The 13205-nt window shown below is 33.2% G+C and overlaps 1 protein-coding gene across 7 annotated transcripts in view; it reads left to right on the top strand.

Annotated features, from left to right (window-relative positions):
- ATP11B (ATPase phospholipid transporting 11B (putative)) overlaps positions 1-13205 on the top strand; it is a 128469-nt gene that overhangs the window by 73632 nt on the left and 41632 nt on the right. For all 7 annotated transcript variants that reach the window (XM_027061356.2, XM_053221174.1, XM_053221180.1 and 4 more), the window contains 6 exons: positions 298-371; positions 445-548; positions 2885-3066; positions 4218-4421; positions 9012-9165; positions 10339-10441. In XM_027061356.2, coding sequence (XP_026917157.1) covers positions 298-371; positions 445-548; positions 2885-3066; positions 4218-4421; positions 9012-9165; positions 10339-10441 — 821 coding nt within the window. The remainder of the gene's footprint in view (positions 1-297; positions 372-444; positions 549-2884; positions 3067-4217; positions 4422-9011; positions 9166-10338; positions 10442-13205) is intronic.

Genomic DNA, 13205 nt, shown 5'->3' with positions numbered 1-13205 from the left:
TTTAATAGTCCTCATCTGTAAAATGAGATAAGACCTACCTTCTTTGGTTCTCATGGGTATTAAATGACATAAGGTAGGTAAAGTACATGGCATTTGGTAAGTACTCAATAAATGTCAGTTCCTTCTGTTTCTATCTTGTGTTATTATTAGTGATTCATAACCCATCATCTTGAAAATGTACTTGAGATTAATTTCTTATTCTAAATCAACCATTTTATCTTTTATAGGGGTTCTTGTCAAAGATTCACTTACTATTCAAAAAAAGTAGACTTTTTATCTTATTTTTTTTTTCCTTAGGTACAAACTGCTTCATATTCTCGAATTTGACTCAGATCGTAGGAGAATGAGTGTGATTGTTCAGGCACCTTCAGGTAACCTGTCTAAATTTTTATGAATTTTTATTTATCTAATATTAAGAGTCTGATAACTGATTTTTCTCTTTAGGTGAGAAGTTTTTATTTGCTAAAGGAGCTGAATCATCAATTCTTCCTAATTGTGTAGGTGGAGAAATAGAAAAAACCAGAATTCATGTAGATGAATTTGCTTTGGTGAGTGGAGATTTCTAAAATATATAAAAATAGAAGATATACATATGAAAGATTTAAGGCTTCATTTTTGCATTAGTAATTTATAAAAAAAATTATAGACATTCTGCAGTTCTGTTACAGTATGTGTTGTCTTCCACATTCTTTGGTTATAAAATGACTTTTAACCTGCTAAAATTCAAGTCTTCTCTTTGAACCTATTACAATCAGGGTATTTCTGGCTACAAAGACCATTCAAATTAATACATTAAAAAGAGAAGTTTACTAAAAAAAATATAGGGGAATCCCAAGGATGTGGAGAAACTGGCACCTTCATTGCTGGTGAGAATATAAATGGCACAAACACTTTAGAAAAGAGTTTGACAGTTTCTCACAGAACATAGAGTAATAAAGGTAACTGTATAACCCATTCACTGCTAGTTATACACCCAAGAGAACTGAACACATGTTCACACAAAAACTTAGTAGCATTTTTGCTAAATAGCCAAAAGGTGGAAACATTCAAATTCCATCAGCTGATGCATGGATTAAACAATGCGTCATCTCCCTATAATGGAATGTTATTTGGCCATTAAAAGGAATGAAATACTTATATGCTACAACATGTATGAATCTTGGAAAGGTTATGCCTAGTAAAAGAAGCTAGTCATAAATGGTCACATGTTCCATTTATATGAAATATCCAGATTAATGGAATTCATAGAGACAAAAAGCACATTAGTAGTTGCCAGGGTCTGGAAGAAGGGGTAAAAAGGAAGTGTCTGCTAATGAATATGGGATTCCTTTTAGGGATGATGAAAATGTTCTGTAATTAGATAGTAGTCATGATTGTACAACTCTGTGAATACACTAAAAACCACTAAATTGTACTCTTTAAAGGAATGAATTTTATGGTTTGTGAATTAAGTCTCTTACTAGAAGAATGTAGGAGAATCTTACAAAAACAAAGTGCCACACTTCATCTGAAGAGGAAGATTTTTAAGCAGCTCTCTTTCAGTCTTAGGAACTCATGATCTCTTATTTCTGCATTTCTATAAATGTATGCTCCATACTCATCTCTGCTCACCTGCCTCCCTTTTATGGTTTATTTTCTCCCATTGCTTGTTTCCTAATTGTTTATGATGTAGTTCACCTACCACACTGTAACATCCATGAGAACAAAGACATTCTTCTACTTAACATTCATTTTAATATCCAGAATAATGTTGGCACATAGTTAGCATTTCAATAAGTATTTGTTGTAAAGTGAATTACTTTCATATACTAGTAACTCTCATGGCCTCTTAACTATTATTTAAGAAAAACATTTATAGGTGTGGGTCATTTGGTTTTTTGGTTGTTGTCTTTTTTAATGCTTGTTTATTTTTGAGAGAGAGAGAGGAAATCCCAAGCAGGCTCTGCACTGTCAGCACAGAGCCTTGATGCAGGGCTTGAACTCACAAACCATGAGATCATGACCTGAGCTGAAATCAAGAGTTGGATGACTGAGCCACCCAGGCACCCCTAAGTGTTGGTCATTTGTAAATCAAGAACATCAATATTTAGAAATCTAAATAATGTCATATAGTATTTTAAAATGTACCCTTTCCAAGTTCTGTTATTAGAATATTTGGGTTTTTCTGAGGAAAATGTACAGCAAGAACTTTTATAAGCTTTTGGATATAGGTACTAACTTTTAAATAGTAACACCATAGGAAAAATTTGTGCCCAGGAGAATCGGATAATCAAATATATATTCCTAAGTATTGTGTAACTCCGTTTCACCAATGAAGATGTATAATGATACAGTTTAAAATCATTCGGTGGCTCTAGAAAGAATTGTTTATTGGATGAGGGCCACCTTACTGACTTCATTATTTGAACTGTAAATTCGTCATACTGTGCACCTTCAGGAAATTATGGTCTTCTTTGCTTAAAAAGAATTCTTATAAAATGGATTTGTAATGGTTAAAACAGGAGAATAGAACCTGGGCTGCCTGTCTCTTGACAGCCTGAAGATACCCTTATAGAAGTGTCTGGCTTTCCAGGTAAAACAGTTTTAAAACCACAGTAAGATCATCTTTATGGTCCTGTCTAGGCTCTGATATTAAAAACCTTAAGTATTTTGAGCAACTTTTTAAGAACTCATCAAAAATTATAAAAGCTCTGATAATGTGTGTCCCATAACTCAGATCACTAGGGCTTTGTGACACTTCATGTATATCCTGTTACTAGATGATAGTACTTTTAAGTTGTTTGTAATTGACTTTTGGTAAGGCATCCTCAGTTTATTTCAGTGACTTCTTGATTTCCCATTAGTTATTTTGGTTCAATTTTTGTCTTTAATTTTTCTGTTTTAGAAAGGGCTAAGAACTCTGTGTATGGCCTATAAACAGTTGACATCTAAAGAGTATGAGGAAATAGATAGACGTCTCTTTGAAGCCAGAACTGCCTTGCAACAACGGGAAGAGAAATTGGCAGATGTCTTCCAATTCATAGAGAAAAATCTGATACTACTTGGAGCTACAGCAGTGGAAGACAGGTAAATATCAGACAAATAGGCAATATCCGTTTTTTTCTCATAAGAATTTTCCTAGCCAAGTGTTTCTAATTTATGACATAAATTCCATTTATTAATATCCTATAATAATATATTTAAAATCAAAATAAATGGGTAATTTTTCCCATTCAGCAGATACAACACTTATTCTAGCCAGATACCTTAAATAGATGAATGAACTCAGCTATGTAGCTTTCCCTATAGGCTTGAATTTGTAGACTACTACTCAGTATGGCATACAAAAGCTTTAAGCACCTGTTTAATGCTCCAGCTTCACTTCCCACCACTGCCTGCTTCCGCATTATGCTTCAACAGTACCAAACTGTCTGTAGTTCTCTGAACAACAGCTCTAGTTAAAACTATTCTATTTTGTGCCTTTGTTCTGTGGCAAGGCTGTACGTTGTGCCTGGATAATTTCCCCCTTACCCATTTGTGAATATCTTTATAAAATATAGCTCAGATAGTACCCCCACTCCAGTAAGACCTTTCTTTACCCCTAACCGGATTAAAAACCTCTCCTTTGTGAAGTATCCATGTTTTGTAGGTAGTTCTGTGTTTTTCTTGTGGCAGTATAATTATTTCTTTAAAGACTTTCTCCTCTATTAGTTTGTGAATTCCTTGAGGCCTATTTAGTGTTTGTTCCTCATCACTTGTCTCTGTAAGTGTTTGCATTTTTTTAAATTTAGGTTTTCATTTACTTTTCAGTTGTCCTCATGAGATTTCTAAGACTCACCTACGGTTATGTCATCCTTTGTTGTCCACAATTTGATTTTTGAACTACTGATGTGAGAAATTTTCTTATAAAAAAGAGAAAAATCTTCTAATTTCAAATTTAATATTTTCTAATAAATAGGAGTTTATGAAGACTGTATACTTAGTTTAGTTCTATAAAAATCAACTTTGAAGATCTACTCGTAAGATATAAAGTTGTGGATGTTATGTTAACCAGATGATGGCTAATTTGGTTTTTCCTGTTTCTTCCCAAATGGGGGGAAAAAATCAATTATATCACTGTACTATAACATTTTTAAGTCAGGGAGTCTAGAATTTACCTTGTATGTACTAGGTGGTTTATAATTGAAATAGTCAAAAAGTATTCTTCTCACTACTAATGTTGTTTCTTTTATTTTCAGGCTACAAGATAGAGTTCGAGAAACTATTGAGGGATTAAGAATGGCTGGTATCAAAGTATGGGTACTAACCGGAGATAAACATGAAACAGCTGTTAGTGTGAGTTTATCATGTGGACATTTTCACAGAACCATGAACATCCTTGAACTTATAAACCAGAAATCAGACAGTCAATGTGCTGAACAATTGAGGCAGCTTGCCCGAAGGTAAGAATGTAATTATCTGGATCATGAGTTCAGGGGTCAGCAAACTATGGCTTCTGGGTCCAAGATGGCCCACTGCCTGTTTTTTATAGCCTGTGAGCTCAAAATAATTTTTATATTTTTAATGGGTGAAAAAGAATCCAAAGAAGAGAAATATTTTGATGTAAAAATTTATGAAATTCAAATTTAAATCCTATAAATAAATTTTTATTGTAACAGTTCCACAGTCATTCATTTACATATCATCAATAAAAAGTTTTTGCACTTCAGGACAGTTGGGTAGTTGCGACAGAGCCATTAGGAAGCACTTTTATCATTTCTCACTGCTGCTTGATTTACTACAGATCACAGTGACACCATTGTAACTAAGTAGTGTTTTGAGTGCCACACATATTGCCCTATGATATTTTACTATATTTTTATTAGTAGTATTTATCCATCGTGTCCAAACAAGAAAAGAAAAATGGACTTGTAATATCAAACTTTTCATGCACAATGTAGTGTTGATTATTTTATTACCAAATTAGGAGTCACAGCACTGTGTTTATTACTCAGTGGCACTTTAATATGCTACCTGTTTGAAAAGACATATTCAAAGGTAAAATATAAAATCTCAATACAGATAGTTCTGTTGTGTTAAAATATAAAATCTCATTGCAGATCAGCATTAAAAGGTAGACTTTTGCAATTGATTTTGATGACGGGGAACATTAAACCTGAATTAAGCATAATGTTATCTCCCCTGCCTCCTCCCCCGAAAGAAAAGATTTCCATTTCTTCTCACTGGTAGACTTGTATTACTTGAAAAATTATACTCAATTACTATTATTAAGTTTTTTTACTAAGTCCATAAAAATTTTTGTCAAAATCTGTCTCCTCTATTTTAATAAAGTACCTGCATTATATTCTCAGTTTAGCCTCTTGGCCCACAAAATCTAAAATCTAAAATTGAAGTATTTACTTCTTTCTGTCTCTTTACAGAAAACACTTGCCAAATCCAGATCTAGTTCATATGACTAAACTAGGAAATTAATACACATTTTATTGTTCAGAGATAATTTCATAAGTATTTATACTCTAAATTCATTCTTTTTTTTTTCTAAATCTGTTTTTTATAGACAGATCAACTTTATTTAGGAGCCCCTTTAACATCTCATTTTTCACAGTGATTTAAGGATTGCTTCAGTGTAAGCATTAGGGTTGTTCTGGTCTCCCACAGGTACCTGTCATTTGCAGCCTTCTGCTAATACAGAAAAACAGATGTGAAAAGATAGTGCCACAGTTTTCAGTGTACTTTCAGAGCTTTATTCATATTTGTTATACAGGCATTGATATAGTACTGAACTCTGGATTTCATCAAAGAACAACTTAAGGGATATTTTAAAGAGACAGTGCAACTCTCAGAAGGTTCTTTGCTTGAGTTCAAAAAAGCAATTGATCTAGGTAATTATACTATAATTTGGGAGTAGTGACAACACCATTGTGGCTGCTTAAACATTTAAGTACCATAATATCAACGAGAACTCCCTAACACATAGAAATTAATTATTCAGAATCATTTACTTTATATATACTTTCTAAAATATTAATCCTGTATAAAAGTAACAAGTGTCCATTTAAAAAATACTGAAAATGATGAATATATAATGGAATATACCATAATACAGCCATCTAAAGGTAATTATTATTTGTATTTTATTCTTCAAGTCTTCTATATATGTGCTCTTAGTGAATCTGTTAAGATTATGGATATTGTTTATCTTCCTTTTGTGCAAAAGCTGTATTAGAAAGTGAACATTCTGGTCTTTTTTAAGGCTTGCTATGTGAAATTTATATTTTATTTTAGAGATACCATCTTTTTGGTAGAATATGTTTTCTGAGATAACCATATAAGTCAGTAGGGTTTTGATTTACAGACTTCCAGTTCATGTCTATTCTAAAAATTTTTGGTGGAGCAAAGAATTCCATTCCTTTGAAAGCTTTACTTTGTATACCCATTCCTTCACAAACCTACCATTCCTTCACACATTGGTGGTCTGCTGTCTAGAATTTGGAACACAAGTCATGTAAGGTGTGTTGTTTACTCTCAGGATACTTTATTTTCTATGGGAAAAACAGAAATAAATATATTGTGATAGACCTATCACAACTGGATTGTAACAGGTAAGAACAGAAAGTTGTCGGTGGACACAAGAGGGAAGCTTAGCCTAGACAACAGAGCTCTGTAGAAAAACTCAAGATTGTTGTCTCCTAAAAGAAATGTTAACTGGTCAGAGAGTAACCCCAGCAAACAAAAGGGGCAACATATGCAAATTTCCACAACTGAGAGATGGATTCATTCAAGGAGTTGACAGTAGTGAAGTATGGCCATAGAATGCAGTAGATGGGAAGAGGGTATAGGTGGTATTAAGACATGAGGCTACAGAGATGAGCAGATGCTACCTATGTGCCAGATCTGTGAGGTGCTTTCCCATATTCCATAAATATTATCTCATGGATTGTGAGATAATATGGTGACTTATAAAGAGGAAACTTAATTTAGTGTGCTTAAGAAGTTTCCAGAGGAAAACTGATCTCTCCCACTCTTGGCTGCTACCCTTTGTTCTGAGTCATGGGCTCAGGCGGTACTTAGACTGAACACATTGGAAGCAGCAAAGGTTGCTAAATAAAGTTTGGCCAATAGGGAGGAAAAACAGTCAGTGTGGTGTTGCTTTCAGGTACATGGCAATTAATAAAGAAAAATATATTTTTGAAAAGTTTATGTTGTAAAAGATAATTGTTTACCACTTATTAGTTACAGTGCAACACAGTAGTGATTAGGCATACTGTGAAAGACATCATTTTGACTTATAAAAGCTTTTTTTGTAAGACTAAAATCTATCAATATATATTTAGTTTTTATAGTTTGCTGCTCATTTGATAGTTTTCTCACTTCTCACTTAAAAAGGGAGAGTACAGGGGCATCTGGGTGGCTCAGTCAGTTAAGCATCTGACTTCTGATCTCAGCTCAGGTGATGATATCACAGTTAGTGAGCTCTAGCCCCGTGTCCCTTGTGATAGTGTCTGCACTGATAGTGAGGAGCCTGCTTGGGATTTTCTCTCTGCCTCTCCCCCACTTGCACGTGTGCGCCCACTCTCTCTCAAAATAAATGAACTAAAAGAAAAAGTAAAAATGGAGGGTTCAGTTACTGTGGAAAACAATATGGAGGTTCCTCAAAAACTAAAAATAGAACTACTGTGTGATCCAGCAATCCCACTTCTGGATATATTCAAGGAAAATGCAGTCACTATCTGAAATTTGCACCCCCCCCCATGTTCATTGCAGCATTATTCACAATAGCCAAGAATGGAAACAACCTAAATGTCTGTTGTCGGATGAATGGATAAAGAAAATGTGTGTCTATATAAACTCATGTAAATACACACACAGGAATATTATTCAGCTATAAAAAAGAAGGAAATATTTTTGTGACACATGGATGGACCTTGAGAGCAGTATGCTAAGTGAAATAAGTCAGGCAGAGACAGACAAATACAAATGGAATCAAAAAAAGGTGAACTCATAGAAACAGAGTAGAATGGTGGTTTCCAAAGCTAGGGTGTAGGGAAAATGGGTAGATGATGGTCAAAGGGTACAAACTTCTAGCTTACATATAAGATGAATGAGTTCTGGAATTCTCATATAAGGCATGGTGACTATAATTAACAGTACTGTATTATATACTTAAGAATTGTTAAGAGAGTAGATCTTAAATTTGTCACCACACAAAAAGATGATAATTAGGGGCGCCTGGGTGGCTCAGTCGGTTAAGTGGCCGACTCCGGCTCAGGTCATGATCTCACGGTCTGTGAGTTCGAGCCCGCGTCAGGCTCTGTGCTGACAGCTCAGAGCCTGGAGCCTGTTTCAGATTCTGTGTCTCCCTCTGTCTGACCCTCCCCCATTCATGGTCTATCTCTCTCTGTCTCAAAAATAAATAAACGTTAAAAAAAATTTTTTTAAACAAAAAAACAAAAAGATGATAATTACGTGAGGGGATGGAGATGTACTCATACAGCATATGCTCACAGGGCGATGCTATCCATGTTCCACCATAGTACTATCTGGCATTACATAGAATCCAATGTAGGGGTTAATATCAAAAGACAGTTATGATTCCTTTATTCCTTCTTGCTCACATGGTAAATCTGTCTCATGAATTTTCCTGAACATTGTTGATTTCATTTACTTTTTTAAATTAGGACTTCCTAAATGTATAACTAATAATTTTATATTTTTGTAAGATTTTTCTACACTTTAGGAAAATATCCTAAGAATTATATGCTTTATAATTCCCATTTTAGAAAATATACTCTATCAGGTCATTGTAAAATTGAATATCATATGTTTTATTCATCATATCAGTCACTCTCAGTTTTGCTTAATCTCAGCTTTCAGGTAATATAATTCCATTTCTTCCCTGACATATCAGTTTTGTAACAATAAAGTCTGCGGGTAAATGGTCCATCTTTTCGTAAGAATTTTTTGTTTACTAGATGTATATAAATAATATGGTTTCAAAGTATTTTACAGAGAATATAATTATTTTCTCGTAGAATTAAAGAGGATCATGTGATTCAGCATGGGCTGGTGGTAGATGGGACTAGCCTGTCTCTTGCACTCAGGGAGCATGAAAAACTATTTATGGAAGTTTGCAGAAATTGTTCAGCTGTACTGTGCTGTCGTATGGCACCACTGCAAAAAGCAAAGGTATGTTTGTATTATAAAACGTTCCATAAAGATACTGAGATCTAAAAGTACTCTTTAAGGTTAATGCCTTATCTAGTCCTATTTGGTAGTCACTTCTCACATTATGAATTTTAACCATGTACGTTAGACCTTTGAAATTTTCAAAATGAATATTAGTTTCAGCTATTCATAATGACCTACAAAGCCTTCTATGGGTGGCAGTTTGTGATTTTGCTGAGACACAAACTGAACTTTGATAACTACAGTTTCATAAGTTAGTTACTTAACTGGTGAGGAGGTCTGGAAGACTTCTGTTCTTCTGCAACTTCAGGTTGTTCTATGGAGCGCGGCTTATTTTTGCACTCTCCCAAAGTGATAATTTTCTGTTCAAAGTGGCTATTAAGTGATAAAACTTTAGTGAAAAGTTTAAAAGCCAATTATCTTATGATTTGAAGCTATATACAGGAAATATTAAAATGTTAGCTAACAAATGAAAGGCTTTACAAATATTTTTTATAACTTGATTCAAAATTTGGGTCTTATACTATATCTTTCACAAATATCTTCTGAATTGCACACCTACACACTGATTGTTTCTCATATGGGTGTAATGACATCCAGCATTGTTTTACTTCATGGAATTTTATTAACATGCCTATATTATTGTAATTCACGTACCCAGTCTGTGGAGACTACAGTTGGAGACCAAATAGAGCTCATGCCTAGGTTCTTTATAAATGTGTGTTCAAGAATTCCAAAGAAACCTTTCTTTTAATTTTATTGAATTTAATCTTGATTGCTTTTTTAAATTTCTTAAATTTTATGACAAGAGAAAATAATTACCTTCGTCTATCAAATAAAAAGAATAGTTACTTGAGAAAGAAAATTTTGCCTAAGTTCAATTAAGTGTAATTATTTTTTAACACAATTAAGTTTTTTACACTTTTAAGCTGTACTTAAAAGAGACTTGCTTCCCATCAAAAAATCCAAAGATAATATTCTCTTTTGCTATGTAATTTCTAAAAGACATTCCTAACATCTCAAAAAATGAACTCCATTGAAAATTACTGTCTAATACAAAATTGACTTTTTTCATTATTCAACTGTTCTTGTAACAGTCATTTCAGATAAATGACTATATAAATACAAGAAAATTGAAATTTTATAATAACTAATTAGTTATATGTCTTTCAGGTAATAAGACTGATAAAAATCTCACCTGAGAAACCTATAACATTGGCTGTTGGTGATGGTGCTAATGATGTAAGCATGATACAAGAAGCACATGTTGGCATAGGTGATTGATTTTTTTTCCTGAATTTTTAAAATTGGTATAATTATTTGGTGATTTTGAATTTTCCTTTTGTAGGCTAAAATGCAGTATCAAATATATGAATGCAATGTGGTAATGTATCACTGTATCTGCATCAGAAGAAGCCCATTATAATTAAGCCCAATATTTAGGATATTTTAATTACAAAGTTTCAAGGACATAAATACCATGTTGGTGAATTTTATCTTTGCCAGTTCTCCTTCATAATAAAGTAGCTTTATTTTGCCGTGTTGTACCTTTTAAAGTACTTTCTCACATTATTCTATAATTTTTAAACTGTAAATTTGTAATTTATGTAGTTGCCCTCATGGTTGCGATTCTTTTAAAGTGTTGTTATTATTTCCTGTCTTTTTCAGTCTAAAGATTCTGTAACTCATTCTAATGACAATTTTAGAAATAATAAATTATATCAAACCATTATAATATATATTTTCAGGTAGTTTTCCTTTTTATTTAAATGTTTATTTATTTTTGAGAGAGAGGACAAGTGAGGGAGGGACAGAGAGAGGGAGACAGGATCCAAAGCAGGCTCCACACTGACAGCAGAGAGGCCCATGTGGGGCTCAAATTCACAAACTGTGAGATCATGACCTGAGCCAAAGTTGGACTTTAACTGACAGAGCCACCTAGGCACCCCTCAAATAATTTTCTAACTTAATAAACTTTGTTCTAATTTCTTTTCTATTTTTGCCTAAAAGTTTTGTTTTATTTAGACTAATACCATTTTATTATATTTAAATTATCATTTACTGTTTAAACCATATTCTGAGCTGCCTTCCTAAATAACTTTATTATGCAAATACAGAAGCAAAGGAGAAAAGTATGGAGGTTTTTTTTAATGAAGGATAAAATTTTAGAGTTAGAAAAAAGGCTAATTCCTTTTCTGGAATAACCTCTGTAATGTCCTGTGATAGGTAGTTCTCAGGTCTAATATTTCCAGTGTAGCTCTCAAATCAATTCTTCACTTTTCATTTTGAAAACTTAATTTTCTTTCTAGTTTGTGTACTGTTGTTTACCATAAATTTCCATAACAATTTGATGATAACTTCCTATACCTTCCTATTAAAGGCATAAAAAGCTACAGTAGTTACAACAATTTGATTCTAGTATGATAACAGAAAGACCAGTGAGTAGGATAGATGCAAACATCTGGAAATTTAGTTTTTAAAAAAAGGAGATGTTTCAAATAAGTAGGGAAACAAGTTATTTGATAAAAAAAATACTAATATAGCTGATTTGGTTATTTGGGAGGAAAAAAAAGTTGGGTCTCTTTCTGTTGCTTAGAGCCAAACAAATACCAGAATGATTATATATTTAAAAAATTTTAAAGACCACAAAAAGGAATGGAAGAAAAAAATTTAATGAATAATCTTGTAATTTGAGGTATGGAAGGATCTAATTTTTAGGAGAGAAAGAGAAAGAAAGAAAGAAAGAAAGAAAGAAAGAAAGAAAGAAAGAAAGAAAGAAAGAAAGAAAGAAAGAACGAACAAAAGAGAAAGAAAGAAAGAAAGAAAGAAAGAAAGAAAGAAAGAAAGAAAGAAAGAAAGAAAGAAAGAAAAGAAAAAAGAAAAGAAAGGCATTGTAAAGGGAATGGTCAGTATGTCTGGCAGAAGTAAATATACCCAAATTCAAATTTTAAACATGAAACTAATAAAGAACATTTGCATGGGTGCCTGGGTAGCTCAGTCAGTTAAGCTTCTGACTCTTGATTTCGACTCAGGTTATGATCCCATGGTTTGTGGGATCTAGACCTGCATCAGACCTTGTGCTAACAGTGCAGAGCCTGCTTGGGATTTGATTTCTCTCTCTCTCCTTCTCTCTCTCTCTCTCTCTCTCTCCTTCCCTCCCTCCCCAACTCTCATGCACACGTGCTCTCTCTCTCTCTCAAAATAAAATAAACATTTTTTTAAAATTAAGATGAGTATTAAATGCATGAAAAAAAGTGTTCAGCTCACTCAAAAAAAAATCCAAGTTTTAAAATTACCTATCAGATTGGCAAAATTACAAAGTTGGGTAAAACTTGGAATTGGCAAAGGTTAGAATTAGCAAATCCTCATGTACAGTATTAGGGGGAGTGTAAATTGGTATACCCTGCATTATTATGTATAATCGAATTTTAAATGTGTGCCTATTGACCTAGCAGTTATGCATCTAGGAATTTCTTTTAAGAAAATGAATAAAGGGACGCCTGGGTGGCTCAGTTGGTTAAGCGTCCAACTCTTGATTTCAGTTCAAGTCATGATCTTGAGGTTCTTGAGATCAAGCCCCACGTGGGGCTCCACACTGTGGAGCCTGCTTGGTTTTCTCTCTGCCCTTCACCCACACACACATAAACTCTCTCTCTCAAAATAAATTAAAAACATTTTTAACAAATGAATAGTTAACATAGTTAGATGTTATAAAAACAATGTCCATAATGTATGAAGTAACAATAACAGATTATAAAACAAATAATCTCGTTTTGTACATTTGTTTGTGTATATATTAAATACACACAAAAAATGCAGAAGGAAAAATTCTTAAAGGATATAGACCAAAAATAGTGGTCTTCTCTAGATGTTATAAATGTAAGTGATTATCTATACCTAGCCATTTTGGAAATTTTTTTTTATTACAAAAATAAAAAATTACAATTTTGAAAAATGATTTTTCAAAGCTGTTTCCAGATTGAAAAAACAAACTTGGCAAGAACTCTTTTGAAACCTAAAGGATTACTGTAACCTTAAAA

This window comes from Acinonyx jubatus, chromosome C2 (genome assembly GCF_027475565.1).
Source record: "Acinonyx jubatus isolate Ajub_Pintada_27869175 chromosome C2, VMU_Ajub_asm_v1.0, whole genome shotgun sequence".
Taxonomy (NCBI): domain Eukaryota; kingdom Metazoa; phylum Chordata; class Mammalia; order Carnivora; family Felidae; genus Acinonyx; species Acinonyx jubatus.
Note: the sequence above shows the minus strand (reverse complement) of the source record. Positions and strands in the feature narration are given on the sequence as shown.